The sequence below is a fragment of the Pseudopipra pipra genome, chromosome 3 (assembly GCF_036250125.1).
Source record: "Pseudopipra pipra isolate bDixPip1 chromosome 3, bDixPip1.hap1, whole genome shotgun sequence".
Lineage (NCBI taxonomy): Eukaryota > Metazoa > Chordata > Aves > Passeriformes > Pipridae > Pseudopipra > Pseudopipra pipra.
In genome coordinates, this window is record NC_087551.1 from 67,289,149 (window position 1) to 67,309,930 (window position 20,782).

At 37.9% G+C, this 20,782-nt stretch overlaps 1 protein-coding gene across 1 annotated transcript in view; it reads left to right on the forward strand.

Moving 5' to 3' along the window:
• FRK (fyn related Src family tyrosine kinase) overlaps positions 1–20,499 on the forward strand; it is a 45,689-nt gene extending 25,190 nt beyond the window's left edge. The window contains exons 3-8 of the mRNA XM_064649720.1: positions 178–341; positions 967–1,135; positions 10,235–10,393; positions 15,720–15,901; positions 18,097–18,262; positions 20,149–20,499. Of these exons, the coding sequence (XP_064505790.1) occupies positions 178–341; positions 967–1,135; positions 10,235–10,393; positions 15,720–15,901; positions 18,097–18,262; positions 20,149–20,342 (1,034 nt within the window). The 3' untranslated portion in view covers positions 20,343–20,499. The remainder of the gene's footprint in view (positions 1–177; positions 342–966; positions 1,136–10,234; positions 10,394–15,719; positions 15,902–18,096; positions 18,263–20,148) is intronic.
• The last annotated feature ends 283 nt before the right edge of the window (positions 20,500–20,782 follow it).

The window sequence follows — 20,782 nt, forward strand, 5'->3', positions numbered from 1 at the left end:
TCTAAACAGTGGGCTTTGGCTTGAAAGAGGCTTTTTATAGTTGCCCTATTCAAAACTAAAATAATTTATTTTAAAGTCCTCATAAATATATTTAGGAACCTTATGATGGCTTGGTCATAAATTATGTTGTACCACTGCAATAATTCCTAGAAATTTAATATATTTAAATCTTTTTAGTTTTTGATGGTGCATCTGTGAAGCACTACAGGATCAGAAAGCTGGATGAAGGAGGCTTTTTTCTAAGCAGAAGGAAAACTTTCAAAACTCTGAATGACTTGGTTGACTATTATAGCAAGAACAGTGATGGCCTCTGCGTGTTGCTCGGAAAGCCATGCCTAAAGGTAAGAGCGGATGCTATGCTGTGCAAAATATTTATTGTAAGCTCACTCAAGTATCTGTCAGGAAATGTTGACTCCATATCTGCTTCTACCATTTCAAAATGTTGATGATCTGCTTGTTTTCCGTAAGTTCTGGATACTGTAACTGTTTCATTCTTGAGGCTGACAAGTTAATAATAGAATACCCCACCATTTTTAACAAATCATCGAGTGGCTGGGGGAGAAAACATGCCAAATCAGGATTTATGAATGCCTTTATATATATATGGAGATGAAATCTCCAACTTCATAACTCTAGCTGTCCATAAGTAATTACTGAGACAAAACCACAAGATTCAGGCAAGCAATAAGTCACTGTTCAAAAAGCTTGCTTAGAGGAATGAGTTCTAATTTTTACTTTTAATGAAAGTATATTTTCTTTATCGTATTTCTTATTTCTAAAAAAAGTACCCTGTATATGTGTTGTATTTTATGTTCTCGGCTCATTTTATTATGCATGTGTACTCTAAGGAAGCATTATTTATATTCTGTTTCAACTTTACATGATATAGTTAAAAATGATTTGTATAAGCTGTTGAAAAAAATATTAAAAGCCTCAATTATTGTATTATTTATTTTCTTTTACCAGGTTCAAATTCCTGCTACTTTTGATTTGTCATATAAAACTGTTGATCAGTGGGAGATAGACCGACAATCTCTGAAGTTGGTGAAAAAATTAGGGTCTGGTCAGTTTGGTGAGGTATGGGAAGGACGGTGGAATAATACCACCCCCGTGGCAATCAAAACATTAAAACCAGGTATGTGAATTACTCTTAAATGCTAATAATGTGAAATGTTAGCAAGGGTGCTCCTTTACTTTTTAAATGCTACTGAAAAGAGAGCCTAATCATATATGCAATCATTCTTAAAATCCACACACTTAAACATGAAGATTAGTAATACTGAAGGTCTAGGTATTCTTTGGTATTTTGAATTACAATTTTATACAGTTTTTGGTTTCTAGATGATTGCATAAAAAGGCAACCCCAGCAAGGGTTGTACGTCTTCTTGTACAATGTTGCTTGTATGGAGCTGAATAACTACATTTTATCTAGAGGTGAAATAATTGATTGACTACAGGTTTGTAACCTAGAGAATTTTTCTAGTGATTAGATGCTATATTATAATTATTTCTTAGGTAATACAGAATATGTACTATGATAAGTTTGTACTTAAGAAGTGCTTTAATCTTAGTATTGATTGAATAAAATTTTTCGAAGTTTTTGATACAAAACATTAATACCCAATATTTGCATGTAGTATAAGATTTTGACTAATACAGCTTTTAGCATTTTTCTTACTTATATTTCATTAACTTCAAGTAATTTGTGGATTTTAAATTGACAACGTAAAATATCTGCCAGCAGATGGCAAGAACCACATAGATAAGAAAGTAGCCTGGATGATATACGTGTTTTTTAAAAGGAGATAACATGAGTTGTGGTTAATTGAAAAAGCTTGTGTTGGGCACTAATGAACATGGTTCAGGAAGCAGAACAGATTCAAATCTTTGATTCAGAATAATAGCAATATACTTGAGCCCTGCTTGAATGGTCTCCTGAACAGGGAGGAATTTAAGCATGTGTTTTAATGCTCTCTTGTATCAGGATATTGTTTGTGTTTTGAGACTTGCAAATTGAAAGAAAATAAGCATTTTTTTTTTCTCTGCTTAACTGGAAATATAAAAACTGCTCAGGCTAAAGACCATCTATAATTTATATGAAAGACAATACTTTTTTCAGTGAACAGGTGCATCTTCCTTTCCTAGTGACCTAGTAAACACAGAACCTGTCTTGAAATCTCTTTCTCACTGGAATAAACATAAGACTCACTACAAACTCATTATTACATACAGACTAGCACAGTATAGTGGAAGAAACTCCTTCAACTGTGATTCTTTTTATAGTATCATAGTTCATCTGGGAAAAGGGGCTCGATTAATCAATACTTTTTCTATCTCTGTTTTTTTCACTCTAGTCTGACTCCTGTTCAGGTCAACAGTAGTAGTCTCATTGATTTCATGGTGGGTTATATTGAGTTAGGGCAGACACAAGCCCCACCTGGATGTTGTGCTTGGATAGCAGAGAGTTTGTGATCTAATAATGTGATAAGGAAGTTGTACATTGCACAGTGTTGCTCAGAATGAAGACTTTGATTCTCAAAGCCATCTTGATAAATTATATAGTTAATATTGAATTTCTTATCACTGTACTTTGTGAACTATCTCGTTCTACCAAGACAATTCAAACAGTGTGAAATGTAAGCATTTAACCTTGTAGTGCACTTCTCTAGGGAATTATTCTCTTCCAATACAGTGTTTTTCAGCATTTGGAGTGCCTTACTGTAATCAGTTAGCACATTGGTTTTCCACGCTTGTTCTCATTGTTACTCAAGAGAAATAACACTTCACTAATTAAAGAAAAGTCCCAATACCCTCATCTTAATCTGAGTAATAAATGCTTATCTTGGTAGTAATAAAATTTCAGCAAAGGGCAGGTCTGGTAATTTCATTCACCATAATATAAAGAAGATAAATTAATGGAAAACATATTAGTGCATGAGTAATCAAGAAATACATTGTGTTATATGTTGATATTTGAAGATTCCAATATTCACATAGGCATTATTTCAGGCTTCAAGTGTTTTTGAAGTGTTTTTGATCCTCTGTTGTTGCTTGGTTCAAAGATCTAAATCGTCTGTCTTTATGCTGGGACAGGAGGGGGCATGTTTTAAACTAAAGGCTTTCCACTAAGCTGTTTTGCAGTGTAGACCCTCTGGAAAAGGAATTCATCAGAACAATAGAGGAGTGTGTTAAACTCAAAACGATAGGGATCTGAGATGGAGTGGGTTTTGTTAAAAAGGCTTTAGCACCAGAGAAATTGTAACATGGAACAATGCTCTCATTACTAAGCAGGAACAGGTTGATCAAATAGGGTAATCACATATTGAACAGTATAGAAGAGCATAATGCAATCAGTATGTCATAGATTTATAGGCCTGAAGGGCAGAAAGGATTTCTGTTACTTTGAGTTTTTCTGTTGAGCATTGTTTTGCAGTGTACATCTGTTTTAGATTATATATAGTCTTAATACTTTGCTGTTCTAAGCCATTGCACATCATTCCTCTGCCGATTAGTATTTATATTTAATCAAAACATAGCTAGTTCTTGACTAGATAATAATTAGAAATGTTCTCATCCCAAGATGAAGGCACTGTAAGAATGTGGGCCTAATTTCGCATCTGAATTTACTTGATGTCTTCTCTCTAACCCTTGTTATGTCTTCTTGTAACAAAATAAAAGCCTCTTTGTAGGCATTAGTTTTTCTTTCCATTTTGCAGGTATGTACAGAGTGAGTTACACCAATTTTAATTGTCTTTAGAAAGGCTAAATATAATTTCTTGTTATATAATATTCTCCTCATTTCTCAAACACTTTTTTCTGCACTTAAACTAATTTCTAGCCCTTGCTGCTAAAAGGCTTAAAACTAAGAAGGCCAATGGCATCCTGCCCTGTATGAGAAATGGTGTGGCCAGCAGGAGTAGGAAAGTGATTGCACTGCTGTACTCAGCACTGGTGAGGCCACACCTTGAATCCTGTGTTCAGTTCTGGGCCCCTCACTACAAGAGAGACATTGAGGTACTGGAGTGTGTCCAGAGAAGGTCAATGAAGCTGGTGAAGGGTCTAGAGAGTAAGTCATATGAGGAGCTGCTGAGGGAGCTGGGGTTGTTTAGCCTGGAGAAGAGGAGGCTCAGGGAAGACCTTATTGCTCTCTACAGCTGCCTGAAAGGAGGTTGTAGTGAGGTGGGAGTCTCTTCTCCCAGGTAACAAGTGACAGGACAGTTGTGCCAGGGGAGGTTTAGATTGGATATTGGGAAATTTTTTTTTTATGGAAAGGGTTGTCAAGCACTGGGACAAGCTGTCTGGGGAACTGATGGACTCACCATGCCTGGAAGTGTTCGAAAGATGTATGGATGTGGCACTTGAGGTCAAGGTTTAGTCATAAACATCACAGTGCTGCATTAATGGTTGGACTTGATGATCTTAGAGATCTTTTCCAACCTTAATGATTCTATGATTCTGTGACTCTGTGACCTTCCAACCTGTAGGAAAAACTAATGTCCCAGAATTCTGGTGAGATGGCAGTGATGGGTTTTTCCCAGAGCCAGCTCTCTTGTGACGCAAATGTGTGATTCCTGATTTGAGAGTAATTAGGGTATTCAGAAATCTGTTTCTTTTCCAATTTGGAACAAGACCCAATTTTTCAAATGTTGTACACAAATCGGAAATTTCACAACTGCTTCAGAAATATTGATGTGCAGCATACTAACTACATTTTTCCTGTTTTTAGGCATCTAACATCTTAGATGTATCAGCTTTTTTAATAATTAGCAGAAAGAAATAAACACATATCAGATAAATCATATTATAGATTAAAAATGCACATTACAATGAGAAATAAATAACATAAAATAAAAGCACATTTCTTTCCATTGATTGTAAAATCTGGGTGTCAGGAAGCCAAAAATCTCAAAACATTTTCCCCCCACCCATCTCTTCTTCCCTGGCTTAACTTCACTTCCGAATTCTCTACCTCTTCTCTTGCAGTGGTGCAGGGAGACAGGGAATGGAGGTATTGGTCAGTATATCACACACTGTCTCTGCCGCTCCTTCCTCCTCAGAGGGAAGGGCTCCTCACACTCTTCCCCCGCTCCAACATGGGGGCCCTCCCACAGCAGAGTTCTCCACAACCTTCTCCAACTTGAGTCCTACCCATGGGCCACAGTTCTTCTCAAACTGCTCCAGCATGAATCCCTTCCACAGGGTGCAGTCCTTCAGGAACAGATTGCTCCAGTGAGGGTCACATATTCCCACTCCTCTCTCCTCTGGCTGTTGCTAGTGTTGCACAAGTTTTCTTTTCCCCCTTCTTAAATCTGTTATCTCAGAGACACTACCACCATAGCTGATGAGTTCAGCCTTGACCAGGAGTGGGTCTATCTAGAAGCCAATTGGAATTGGATCTATCAGCATGAGGGAAGTTTCTGGCAGCTTCTCACAGAAGCCACCACTGTAGCCCCCCACTACCAACCTTGCCACATAAACCCAATATATTCTACACCTCAGCTCTGTGTATTTAAGAATTAATATTTAAGGATGTAATATTTAAGAGTTATCATTCAAGTCCACATTCATCACACACACTTCACAAGCTTCACTCACATCAAGAAAAAGAGTTCTCCACATCAAAATACCATAAACATAACACCAAAGAAAAGTGAACAGTTTACACACAATCCACCCTTTGTCCCTTCAGCACAATTACAACAACTGAAATTAGCCATGATCATTCCACCCTTTGCTGTCAAATATTGTTTAGTCCGTGGCTTTCCTGTTACCTCTCCTTATCTATATTACAATCTGTTGGTCACTATGACTATAAACAAAAAGCAGGAGTAATATGATGCCTTCATTCAGATAATTCTCCTATTTGTTTACTGGTGTTTGACTCTGCTTTGAAAACATCTGTGGCATTTTACCAGGCAAAACAATAGTGATGGATATGTGAATGAAAAAACAAAACACAAGAACATCTTTGCTTTAAGAAACATCTCTGACTTTTTGAGTTATCAAAGTTATCAAAGAGGTGTAGGGATCAATAGATAGGAAAATAATCTAGAAGCCAGCAGTTGCTATTTCTGTTCTTGGCTCTGCATAACACTGTCCTGATGCAGATCTCTGAACATGTCATATCACATTTCTGTTTTTATTTCCTCACTGAGACATTGTTTTTTCTATTTAAGTGGAAGTCATTGCAGCAGGGATTTGCACTTCATCCTATGCTGACTGTGATGGATATCCTAGAACCCTTTGTCTGGGCTAGCTTGCTTCTCCAACTATCAGCATGTGAAGCAGACATCTATCATCACCAATTAATTGTATCTGATAAAGTTCCTTATGCCTGTTCAAGTTGACAGATACATTTGTCATTATCATCTTGTAAAGCTTCTCCCAAGCTTCTCTCTACAGGAAAGCTGCCCAAGCGTGATTTTTATTTTTCAGGAGGCTTTTCCCAAATAGTGCCTGGGTTACTACCATCAGCAGAGTTTTTGATAATATTTTTAGTTCTTAACTATGTAATCTCTTTAGTGCATATGCAATCTAAAAATCTTTGCACTCAGGAAAGTTCCTCAAGTTCCCAGGAAAAAAAGAGATTCTTTTATTCCATTTAATTCACTATATGACCTTACTCTAACCTGTAAGTTTACTTCTGTATAGTGACAAAGCTGCTTGAGAACTGTCAGATACCTATATCACTCACCTGTGAATAGGATTTTTTAGTCTCTTGTGTTGCCAAATTTTTGTTCTTTTTAATGTTATTTCTTTATTACTCATAAATTTCTTCAGAAGATCACAGTTATATGCTTAATGTAGTCTCCGCGTAAGTTCATTTTGTATAAACTAATTCAAAAGACTAGGCTCCCCTGAAGTACAAGGTTACTTTGAAGCAATTTGGGAAGGTTTATTGAAAGTTGCAAACAAAGTATCTCGTGAGAGGCTTATCGAATATGTAAGGGCCACTTATATTTAGGCCAATGGAATCTGGAAAATAACTGACTTCCTCTCTATCTCCTTTCCAAATTATCAGGGTTTGTCTTATAACATGAAGCTTCTTCAAATCTAGAACAAAATATTTTCAAGAAGAAGGTAATCAGAACTGATATACCTGTTTTAAGTAGGCTTAAATTAGAGGTGATTCCTGTCAAAATAGCACATCATCATAGGACATATCAAAGAAATAGATTCCAACATTTTGGTCTTAAGAATTACTTTGACATTTAAAAAAACATGTTTCATTCAAAAAACAAATTATCAAAACTGTATTTTCTCCAGGTACTCATAAACCTACTCCCAAACTGGTGTCTTGCACAAAAGAAGCCTTCAGTTGTTTCAGTAAAGGCTTCTGTAAACTAATTATTTTGTGATCAAGTGGTTTCTACTCACAGTAACCTGCTGTTCATACTGTGTTAACTACTTACAGCTGAAAATGTATGCTTCATTAAAAACACACATATTTAACTACAAACTAAAAAAAACCCCTCAGTTATTTGAAACTCTGTGTGGCATGTGTTTTCTTCCTCAAAGGAATGTATTGTAACTTCTTTACCACTATTGTGACAGGCTTTATCCAAATCATTTGAAACACACATGTTCGCTTTCTTTTAGAGGCAGTTTTTACTTTGCTTATCCAGCTGCTAAAACCTAATCTTAGGCAAAACACTCATAAAGACACTTCTAAATTTTTTTCTGTTGGCATAGAATCCTTTTATTAACTACAATATAAGATCTACAGGGCTCTGGGGGATTTGAGGGACTGTCTGCTACTTGTACTATTTAATGATATAAACTAACTAAAACAGAAAGTTACATATGCTCTTTAAAATATGTATGACATTGATCTTTGTCACTAGTTTGTTATCTATTATTATTTTCTTTCACAATGTAAAGGAAGATTTGCAGCTATTCAACTAATAGAATACTTCTCTCCTGATCAAGTTATTGAAAGTTGTTATATGTGAAAAACATGTTGCTTGGTTTCAGCTTGTTAGAAGAAGTTTATATCATGATTAAACTGACAAATTCCTTGTAGTCAAACTTTGACGATGGGAACAAATCAGATTGTCATATTCTATGGTGTGAAGAAATCCTGTATGATGATCCATAGAGGCTCCATGATTTGGGAGACCCTAAGTGAGCAAATACTTTATCCTTTCTAAGATCAACTTGTCAAATTTTGGCACTGATGCTAAATCATTAGTCATGCTTATGCATTCGCTTTTGGAGGCAGAATGCTTCACACCATGCAGCTTCTCTGTAGGTTTTAGGTTGATTTCTATGACAATGCATATATCTTGAAAAGGGCAAGCTAGTGGGGCACAGTTTTAAATCAGTATCAAAGTGAGTCTAAACCCTATAAAGACAAGACTAGATATTTTTTTTAAAAAATCTAGAGTTGGTGGAAAGTTCAAAAAAATCTGTAAAGATTGTGCTACTCTATACAGGAAAAAGACATAGAGAAGCATAACAGATATTTGGGATTTTCTCTCTGACTGTCATAATTTCTGCTTTATCCAGACCAAGTAAGATCATTTACTTTTCATGCAGGCCTCGACTTTCCTCTGACAGTGTCAAAAGGAAATTAGTATAGCCTGTACCTGTTGAGGATATATATTATTGGCTGCTCTCCATTTATTGATGGCGTTGAAATCCATTAAGTTTCACTATCCCTCCTAATGACATCCTATTGAGTATTGCCAAATTGGACCCTATAGGATTGCCAAGGGAAGTATGAGGACATGGAGGAGAGGAGCACTTGTCCCTTGAAGTAATCTTCACTCTCCCAACTTGCAATGTCAAGAGGCTCTTTTTTCATAGAGTGTATATCAGAAGCATTTCTGAGTCATTCCTCTTGCCTTGATGCAAGGATATGAAATCACACGTCATTAGTATGTTTTGGGAAATAGGTTGGAGCATTTTTCAGGAGGTGGCACTCAAGGTAGGTGTTGGATAAAAGTGGCCCAGGCTGATTTGCTAGTTCTTTTTGTAGAACAGATTTTCTGTTGAAATTTTATTGCTGAGCCATTTAACATACTCCCAGAATTTCACTTAACTTAAACATCTGTGTTTGGAACAGAGACAAACTCTCAAATGAACCTTTTTGGTTACCTAATGTTAAAAAAACACATAAAAACTTATTCTTGCAGCCTTGGCTTCTGAAATGACTCAATCTGCTTACACCAGAAGAAGAGTTTGTTTTCGAACATAGCATAGAGCAGAATAACTTGGATAGATTTTTTTCCTCCCCAATCTTCACTGTAATATTTTCTTAATTAAAGTATTTTGATTTAGGAAGAAAGAGACATTTGAGTAGTTGAATAATTTCGTATTTTTTTGTACAAGCATTTTGAAGTGGATACTATTTACCAACTTCTCAAACATCTGACCATATCTGATCACTACTGAATCATTCATAGAAAAAGCTTTACTTCTTTATTTATGCGTGCTTTTCTAATCGATCCCCTGTTCAGGACATATGAGCTTTAATCCTAAATTTGCCATGATTCCCTGTGCCATTTCTGATTGTTTCTTTGACATAGTTTATACATTGGCTCACTGTGTATGTGAATAGAACTAGAGATGTTACGACCTTATGTAATGCCTAAAAGGTTGGCATAATTTGCTGTTAAGACACTTTAACATTTAAGGGTTTGAAAAATTAATGTTACATCTGTGCATACATTAGTATTTCTAATAATGTTGTTATTACATGAACATTAAAAATATTTATTTTTTACAGATATAAATGCACACATCTACTCTGTATAGGCTAAAGTAATTCCAGTGCCTTCAGGCTTTGATTGGTGAAGCTGAAAATATAGTGCAACAAATTCTTGTTGCAGCACTAGTTGTCTCTCAGAAATTTTATGTTCATTACCTAGACACTCTCACCTCAGTTTCTGGTCCTTTCATTAACTGATTGTTTGCTTAAATTGTATCTGCTAACATTCTAGCCTCACTTTTGTTTCCTGTTTGGGGGAGGCCTGGGGGCAGTTGATTTTAGCCTTTATATTTCTGGTGTCTGGAACACATATGTTCTCTGTCCCTACACAACTGGCATGTTTCACTCATTAACTGTTTGTTTGAGCTGCACTGTCTGTTTTCTGTGGGAACTGTGAAGATTTGAGATGCTAATGTACTTTCAAGACAGAAAACAATCTCAGTTATTCCCTTAAGACTGCCAGGCTGGTAGGAAGGCCTTTGATAACCTCAGCTTATGTTTTATTATATGCTGTTGTTTCAGGTTCAATGGATCCAAAAGACTTTCTGAGGGAAGCACAAATAATGAAGAACTTGAGACATCCAAAGCTTATACAGCTTTATGCTGTCTGTACCTTGGAGGACCCAATTTATATTATTACTGAGCTGATGAGATTTGGAAGTCTTCTAGAATACCTTCAAAGTAAGTAAATGACTATAAATTCATTTTAGGGGTGCTACAGCTGTCAGTTTAGTAAACACACTTACATAAAAAATAGAAGTACAACACCCTATTTTAATATAAAAGCTGCATTATTTATCGCACGTGGGTGTAAGAAAAATGGAAAGAGACGTTTATGGATTTTTGGTGGGCCAAAATATTTGAGAAGTAGGAAAGAATCACATTCACAGTTTGATTCTTGCCTTGTAACGACCCATATTTTTTCACCCAGTTCTATGAGTAGGTGGGAACATACACTAATGGAATAAAAATACAAGCATCCAGAAGGATAGGTCATCATATTTGACGTGAAATAGGAGCACTTCCACAAAATGTACTTAACAGCTTTGAAAACTATTACTAGTCAGGGATAGCTTTTCACTATGAATTTGTCCCTTGCCTATCGCATTAGAGTTTTTATCTCAGCAGTACTTCAAAGTGCTCTTTTGAAGGCAAATAATAATTAAAAATAAAAATGTACAGCCTGGAACAGACTGGCATAATGATTGCACTTTAAGTTCACTCCTGTTATTGAGAAATGCTTGATTCTAGTGTTACCCATTTTCAGTTTAGCAGATGCCTGTGAGATGCTAAATGTAATGATCTCTTGAAGACAAAATGTTTGCTGCGATTGTCATGCTTAATTTCTTCTCTGTTTCCAGCCCATAAAGCAAAGCCCTGTGAAATACCACAGAAAGTATTAACGCGACACATGCCTTCCCCCATCTTCTCTGCAGATCCATTTTTTAAAATGAGGCTCAGTCCACAGACAATTAAAGCTAAAGAAATCTCTGCTAGAGGGACAGCTGCACCAAGGAACTGCGCAGAGAGGGTCTGCCATGAGCTTGGGCCAGATCGTCTACAGTTTTGTAGGCATTTACTCTCCAGAGGTAGCAAGGCACAAATTTCCTTTCAATTCTCATCTTTCATGCCTTTGTGTGCAGAGTGCCGCTTACCTGATTGAAAGAGCCTGGCACATCAGGAAATGATTGCTGTGCATGAAAACACTTGTTGCACTGGACAAATAGCTCTGAGAAAGCCAGGATGAGCCACAGCTATTGCAGAGGTGAAAATTGACCTGTTTGTGCACAGAGCACAATATGTCCAGGGCACATCAACACTGCAGCCTGTGTGTGGATCAGTTGCCAGCACATGCACAGCAGCTGCCCTTGCTGCGTGTAGCACATGTATGCAGCCTGCTCTTTGCTAAGTGTTCACTTCTGTAGCTCTGCATCAGAGACTGTGGAAAGGCAGTTGGTTTTCAGGCAGCCATCAGGATAACAGTAAAAATGTCCAGTTGAAACCCAGCCTAGTGGTATCTCTCCTTCTCTGATGGCCTATACACAGGGAAGTACATAGAACTAAGACGTAGAGGCAGAGATCCAGGTACTTTGATAGGTATTGGTCAGAGAAAGGTCTGCTGTCAGTGAGAGTATTAAGGAAAGATATTTGAATCTTGCATAGAGTTCCATGACTAGAAGTGATATGTATCAGCTGACATGGAGTGGACAGCTCCTGATGAGTGAACAGCTCTTGAGACTCAACCACTCCAGGGAACAGGAAAATATTTCCAGAAGGCTTCTGTCTCTGTGAGGACTATGGGTAAATATGGCAAATTATAGCAGAGGAAAGTCCAAAGATATTTATTCTCTGATTAAGTTTTCCTCCCTAGAACTGCATGGTATGCTTTTCCAACTTTAAAAATCCCTAACATTTTATTCATAGTTACTATCACATTCCACCATGATGACAGCTGCTTAATAATGATGGGCATGTGAATTCCCTGTGCATCCTGCAAATGTACTTTGGAATAGTTCTTGATGAACACTGCTATGCAGAGTTATTGAGCTGCCACCAATATGAGAAAAATGCAACTGAAAACTTTTCTTTGTAATTGGATGTGAATGAAATTGTCATAAATATATGAGTGCTTTTATCAAATCTGATAGACCTGGAGCTTGTTCTGTCGGGGGCACAGTCTTGAAGTTCTGTGAAATATTATGGAGCCAATGCCCTCACCGGAGAAAGTGCTGCTTTATTTCTTTTTCCCTTTTTTTCTTTGTATTGTCCGATATAGGTCAGTGAGAATATTTTCCTGTCTTTTCTGTATGAGATGTTGTGATTGGTAAGAACAGGTTGCAGCCCCCTAGACTTCTTTAATATTTTGTCTAATAAATTTTCCATATAGGGGTGATAGTTTTGTAAAAAAATATTAGTAAAAAGGGACATGGAGGTGCTACATTTTCTTTATTGGTCCATGGGAAGATTTTATAAATTCACCAGTAGTGCCTGAGTTTGATTGTGGAAGTTATATAAACATATACATATATATAAAAATTAGCAGCCTTCCAGATGAAGAGAGGGACTTTTTACAAGGGCACGTAGTGATAGGACAAGGGGGAATGGCTTCACACTGAAAAAGGCTTTACTTAGTTTAGGTAGTTCTTAGAAATTCTTCACTATGAGGGTGGTGAGGCACTGGGACAGGATACCCAGAGTTGTGGGTGCCCCATCCCTGGAAGTGTTCAAGGTTGGGTTGAATGGGGCCCTGAGCAACCTGAGCTAGTGAATAGCATACCTTCCCATGGCAGAGAGATTGGAACTAGAGGATCTTTAAGGTCCCTTCCAACTCAAACCATTCTATGAGTCTATATTAAACTTTGGTTTTGTTGTTTTTATAGTTTTTCATCCCTCAGAACACTTTAAAACAAACTACAGCACATGTATACCTATATGAATACAGCTGTAATATCTTCTGAAGTGCTCTGAATGAAATGGGAGCTGGCTCTGGTTTGGAACCTTACACAGTTGTACTAACATAGTGCTGTGCTTGAACTTGTGTGCTTTGGCTGGTCCAGCCTGGTGTTTTGGAGGTATAGTCAGAAATCTTTATGAGACTGCTATACATGATTTACACTTCAGATCCCAAAGAGACATGTACTTTCATGCTCCATCTTTGTGCACAGTTTGCAGCTCCTGATCAGCTGAGGCTCCTCCTTAAAGCTTTCCCTCCAGGACAGCTGCAGTGCAGAACCAGCTCACAGAGATAAATCATCCAAGAAATACTGTAGCAGCCAGGGTAACAGTGGCCTCTTCCTCTCCCTCAGCCCACAGGCTAAAGGCAGCAGGTCAGCCCAGTCTGATCTGCTACCCCAAACAGGCCTCAACAGAAGAAAAATCTTTCAACTGCAACTCCACTGTTAGAGGTGGATCTCGTCTTTGTCCTTTAGCATGGTGCACCTGAGTGTCCTGCAGGGAATAAGACAGGAAGGGTTTAGCAGCTCTAACTCCTATTCTGCACTGAGGCAGCTCATTAAACACAAGGCTTGTGAGTCATCCGTTTTTCAGTACCTGTCTGTGCTCTGCCTGTTGGAGCAAGCTTGTGTCAGGCTATCCCTGAGCATTCGCAGACCAGTGTGCTCAAGTTTGTCTGAATTCTTGTCTGCTTTCACCAGGAGGTAGTTCACAACCCATGCAGATGAAGAAGCCGTGTGAAAGGGAACATTTAAAGCTGACACACATAAGATAGCTTCCAAAACCCAGGTACTCGTGCAAACTACCTATAGATATTTAGGTATTTTCTGATTAAATACAACATGAGCATAATTTGTGGATTTATATCTTTGTCTAGTAAGACGAATAGTAAATGTTGATGCCTGCCAGTTATCAGAATTGCAAAACTTCAGAACATTATATTAGTCTGTGGCCTGAATGGATTTTCACATAGGCTGATTTTTCTCCCTCTTTCTTTTAAAGGACAATGCAACTATGAAACATGTGTAGGAGAGGAAAAGATGTTCTGAATCAACAATAGAAGTAAATGTTCTGAGTCAACAATAGAAGTAAATAATCTTGGTGCTGGATTATCATGACCGTGAGTTTAGCCCCAAAAGGAAGTAGGGTAATACACATACAGGACAAATTTAATAATTTAATTCTTTTTTTTTCTACCTATTCATCTCAGAACATCTAGATGAGAAGGAAATTCAAGGCCTGGAGATTGCAGAATAGATTAGTAAACAATGGAATTTTACACTTTATTTCATTCTTCATAAAGTGGATTGCAAGGTTATGTCAGATAAAATGCCAGAACTGGAGGAGGCTATGCAAAACAATGCTAAGACACACTATCACTACAAATTATTTAAAAATAAACAACAGAAAACTGCCAGCTACAAATGTTTTATTCCTCTAACACACAGGTAGCAAGTAAAAGTCACCAATCTGATGAGAAAGGAGAACTGCCAATAAGTCTAGCAGCAAACATTCAGCTTTTTGATATTGTTAAGATTCTGAAACAGAAAGTTGAAACTGTTTTGAGTGTTAGAAGCTACAGAGGTAGGCACTCATGCTTCAGTGCTGCAGCATTTGGGTTTGGGTGACAGTGGTGCTTGAATGTAACACTGTTATGCCTTACCCGGATCACTTTGGGGTATAATTCTTTCTTATGAGGAAGTCAGCTGTCCTTAAAAATCCACAAAGGCCCTGAATTTGTATTCTCGTGTGTTATACCTCAATGACTTTTTGGTTACTTGTCTTACAATTTTTGGCTGCAGTTTTTCATGGCCCGAGACTCTTTCCTTCATTTGTGGAGGCAAGTTGCTCTGCTCAAAGTTCTGCTACTACTTTGTTTGAACAGCTTATCTTTGATTGGCAAATCTCAGTTTCTGGAATTTGCTTGTTTTAAAGTGGTGGGAATTACACGTTGCTTCAGAAAGTCCTACTAGAGAAACAGGCAGTTTGAAAACAGCTCAAGGAGTCCTACTGTTGATAGCAATGACAGAGATAACAGTGTGAAACATCAAGTGAACTGGAAAGTGAAAATGAGAGTTAGACTTGACAGCAGATGGTATATTTCCTAGTAAGAATCATTGGAGAACAGGGAAAAATGGTAATTTTGTACCTTTCCATCCTTAGTCAGCTTTGGCTACAGCCAGTGGGTACTGATATTAACTCTTACTCACAGTTTGGAACAGTTTCATGCACCTGCCAGAAAGGTGCATACTATGTTACTATCAGCAGATAAACAAATTTCTCTTTGGACTGTGTCAGAAGCTCCTTCCAGGCCTAGATCAACTCCTGCATTTAGTATCCACTCTTTTAGAGAAGATGGGGCAGGCACTGTTACTCAATTATTGTGAAATAAGGAGTGTCATTTGCTAACCTCTGTCATTTGGTTGGGCTATTACTTTATTGTATTGCGTGGTTTAGTTCATTTGTGTTGGCTATTTGACCCAGGCAGTTTTTCAGTTATTTGTATCTGAAATCTGTAAACATTTGCTGTTCTTGTCACCTTCTTTTTAAACAGAAGATGGAGGCTCTCAAATCTTCCTGACACATCAAGTAGACATGGCTACTCAGGTGGCTTCTGGGATGGCATACCTTGAATCTCAGAACTATATCCATCGGGATCTGGCAGCCAGGAATGTCCTTGTTGGTGAACACAATGTTTACAAAGTGGCAGACTTTGGACTTGCAAGAGTTTTTAAGGTAGGTTGTGGGAGAGTGAATTGTCTCTGCTTTAACTCTGGAGAACAAGGTAGAAGAGGCCAACTCAAGGATTGACTGCAGTCTCCGAGTTGCTGTGTTCAGGCAAAAGGCAAGCCCAGGGAGAAAAGGATCCCTAATGTGTTCACTTATATCCTCTACCTGCATTATCCTATGGAAAGTTAGAAGATGGTCTGTGCCTTTTTGTCAGTCTACAGAAAGCATTCTGGCGTCTGCTTCCCACTTAGCCACCAAGGAAGGAGCCTAGCAAGCAACAGCCTTTGCTGGGCAACCTTTATCCACAATGCTAGTGTCTACCACATGGAGAGAGATCATGGGAATGATGGAAAAATTATATTCTTGAGCCTGTAAGGGAAGTCATATAAAAATGTATTGGCAGCTATTCTCCCCTTGTTCACTGCTCCACTGCCTCCATGATGCTTGCAAACGCAGGTAGTAATCATAAAAGTACCTTATTCCTCTCCACAGCTAACAGCAAAGTTCATAAAGTGAGCTCTCAGAGCTTTAAATCTGATCCAGTTTCAAGTTCTTTGCCACTGCAACGTTTTTTTCCCTCTAGCCCTTGAGGGCAGGGAATGACAAATATCACTGACCAATATGTCCCTAGGAAAGAGCTGCGGTTCAGAAATGAGATTTTCTACCTCTGAAAATGATTTGATCAGATTTGGAAAGATTTGATTTGCCATATTTTATGGATTTCAGTATGTAATCCATAATTTCTGATATCTTTGGTTGTGTTTTGTTTTTTTTTTTTTTTTTTTTCTAATTGATTTATATTCTTGCTCTGAGAAGGAAAAACAGAGAAAAAAGTCCTCTGCTTCTCATTTGTTTTTTTTCATTCAAGCAGCCGAAATTGAAGTTTGTAACAGAGTTGGATTTATTACACACTGAAGTATAGAATAATGGCTTGACAATGGCATCAAGGGACTTTGAAAGTGCTTTTTGCTTAATTTTGATCCTTCTAGATATGCATAAGTTCAGATTGCACATTCTGTAACGTGAAAAAATACGTATTTTTAAATGAATAATGCTCGCAGTGCATATTTCTCCTTTGTTCCCACTAGAAAGGGTAATAATTTACAGCTGTTGACATTTCTTGTTGAAGCTGAGCTTTACTAAGATATTCAGTTGTAGAGTCATTTTGGCATATTTTTCTAGGAATAGTTTGTCTCCTAAGCCAAAGCAATAACATGGTCACATGGAAAGATCACAAAGGATTAGGTGTGAGAAATGAAATCAGTATTTCCATATGGATTAATTAGTGTAATGAAATAATTTCTTACTCCTAGAGATGAGTATTATGGTCAAAATATTTGTATTGGTATATAGATAAAAATCACTACAACCAGTATTTTCAAAACTATATGGCATTGAAGCTGGTAAACATAGATTTTGTATTAAAACAAGGAAAATCTGCTACACGTTTACCAGGATTTGCATGTGAAAAACTTGACCAAGACTTGGATGTTACTTAAGTACACTAAATGACATGTAGGAATTAAAGAGAGAATAAATGCTTGAAAAATTTAGATGTTTGTGCAATAAACCTTTAAGGACATGATTCTACAAATTTGCAAGTTAACAGTTTTTCTATGCGTCTTTCAGCTTCACTTTACATTAATTAATTTGACTGTCTGTAAGCTAATATGTTAATTTGAATCAGTCAGAGTTTATTCTTTGGTCCCAGAAACCTGTGTAAGTGATTGTTATTATATTCAATGGCCCTTCAACACCACAATAAATCACAGAGAAAGGTTCTGAAATTCGTTAGCTCTTGCTCTTGCCTTCTCTGTTTACTGATGATATGATGTGAAGCCATTTGGTCTCTGGTGTCAGCAGGATGCTTATGCTGCCATTCCTGACAGACTTTTGAAATCTTGCATACCAGGACCAGGATTCACAGTAGCAAGTCATAATTAATCAGGAGCTACTCCAATGCTGTGTGCTTGCTCGAAATGATAAATGCTTTAGAAAAGTCTCCGATGAAGCCTCTGCATTTCTCAAATATGAAGCCAAATTCAATGATAGACTTCAGAAAATGTGTACTGTAATGCCATGAAAGACAAGTTCTTGGCTAAAAGATGATAAGATTAAGCACAGGCTGAGCTTAGTCAGGTGCTTAAGTGCTTTGCTGAAGCAGATCTGAAATCAGGCTTGCTTCATTGTATCCATGACAGGTAGAAAATGAAAATGTATATGAAGCTAGGACTGAAACAAAACTACCAGTAAAATGGACAGCCCCGGAGGCGATTCGCTACAACAGATTCAGTATTAAATCAGATGTCTGGTCATTTGGAATACTTCTGTTTGAAATAATCACCTATGGGAAGATGCCTTATGCTGGTAAGTCCTTTTAACCTAAAGAATGATGTCTAATTTTTTCTTGCTCTCAGAATGACACACAAAAAAAAGGTTGAATGCCTGTTCTATGGGCATGTTAAAGGGTTAAAACTGTAAACAGAGAAAGAAGGCTGTTCAGATGAGGTCCATTTAGTGGGTCAGACCTTCTGGCTTCCCCAGGCTCCCTGGAAGCTTTCCAAATGCTGTGATTAGCATACATTTAAGATGCTTCTTGCTGAAGTCAACCTGCACTGCACAGGCACATAAGCCAGCTGGCTATTTTCCTCCAGCATCAGATCAAAGATGCCAATTCTTGGAATATGGAAAAAGGGAAGAAAAAAAAGAAGGTTTTTTTATTCCCCATACTGTTCTTTTCAAATTTTTTTTAGTATATCTCATGGAAGATTAAAATATATGTGGAGCATGGCACGGGCACTTTAGGAAGAAGGTGTCTGAGAAATGAATCAGGGTGTACTTCACCCCTTACCTCATATTTTACTATTGCATTGAAAAGTCTTCATAAAGAGAAGAATCACAAGAATTAAAGAAATAATTAAAAAATGTCACCAACATCAAAAGTAGATATAGTGGTCTGAGAGCAGCTACTGTTCCTAGCACTGTGAAAAATGCTCAAGGAATTGTGGCTCCAATAACATACAATATTAGTGAAATGATTGGCTGTGGCTCATTTAGTGCTGGTGAGGAGAGCACAAGGAAAGAACTAAAGCAAAAAACAGTTATGTTGCACCTGAACAGGCCTGAGGGGTGGTGTGTTCACCATAAACTACACTTCACAGGGTCTCAAACTGATATTTCCTGTAAAAGGCAAAATTGATTTTGCTTTTTGATTCCCACCCTCACCTCCTGTGAAAGTATTCTGAAGAAAAAATAAAAAAAAGAAAAGCAAAGCAAAAAATCCTGAGATCCTGCATAAGCTACAGATGTGTGCGTATGCACACAGACTCACAAATAAAAGATTTTAGTAATAACATGTGTCACCATAGTTCTGTGTATTGTCTGAAAATACATTCAGTGTTATCCCTTTGCAAAGACATATTTTACCTGTATCTTGACAGTAGAAAATGTTCTTTTGCCATGGCTATTTGCTTACTTTGTATTACTTTCAGTAGTCTGTTCTCAGTAATCAGTTAGGAGAAAAGGTTATGTTGATTTGTGGTGGCAGTGGACAATGTGCAGAGGAAACACCATTCAGAGATCTAGGGAAAAGAAGTTAAGATTATACAATTCGAGATTTAATTTAAAGAGTAAAAAATTAAAAGTGAATGGAACAATAGTTTTAGTATATAAAGGTATAGCAAAGGTAGGGGAATGGTTTCTTCTCCATTACTGGTGGTGGCAGAGCAGGCAGGATGTCACTGCACATCTGCCCTCGAAGAAACTTAGGGCTGACTTTACAAAAAAGTTTCTAAATGTGAGGAAAATTCAGTAGCAGTACAGGTTTTCTTGAGAGATTTTGGAGTCATTGAGACTATAGGGATTTAGCAACAATTCAAGTGAAATAGATGTAAGAAAAATGTTTGCAAACCTGGCTGGTGGAAGAAAAGCCTCACACCCAGACAAACCCGTTTGCAGTGCCTTGCAGGTGGCACAGTCAGGATGAGGTGGTTGGGAAGCGTTGGAGCTGGTTTTTAACTGCTAGTAAACAGTAAGAGATGAGGCCCCGTCCCTGGAAGTCTTCAAGGTCTGGGTGGAAGGGACTGTGAGCAACCTGGTTGTCCCTGTTCATGGCAGGGTGGGTGGAACAAGATGGTCTTTAAGGTCCCTTCCAACCCAAACCATTCTACCGTGGTTCTGTGATGAAGACACAGAGATACATGGCATCACTAAGTAGACCCTGAGTAGTCTGATGAACTTATTTTGGCTTGCAGGTATGCCAGGACACCAGGTGATCCAGCTGCTGGATGATGGGTACAGACTTCCTCAGCCAGAGACCTGCCCGGCACCGCTCTATGAGATGATGTTGCAGTGCTGGAGCGCGGAGGTGGATGGGCGGCCCACCTTCGATGCCCTCAGCAAGCAGCTGGAGGGCTACTTTGACACTGAGTCCTATTCCTATGCCTAGGCACAGGCCATGGTGAAAGGAACCCCTCAGTGGGCCCTGAAGGACAGGTGGTAGCCAATATAGATGACAGAGGGCTGTTGAATCAGCCTAACCTCAGGCTTCAAGGTTACTTGGGGGTACTGAGGAATCCTGGTACATTTTCATGCCCACGCTGATCCTCAGAGACTCTTAAAATTTTTTAAAAAATAAAGTGTCTTCTATTTATTTTTAAATAAGAGATTGCAAGAATTAACAAATGAAATGAGTCTAGCTTGATAACTATTGTAAATGTTTTTCATTTCTTTATTGGAATAATTATTTGCTTTTGCTTAGATTTTTCAGTCCTACCAGCCTGTTCTCATGAAGGCGTGTGATGGCTCTGCACAGCAGGATCTGTGCTCCCAGAGTCCTCTTGCTGTAAAAAATAATAAAAGGGATCCTATGACTGTGATGATGGCAGA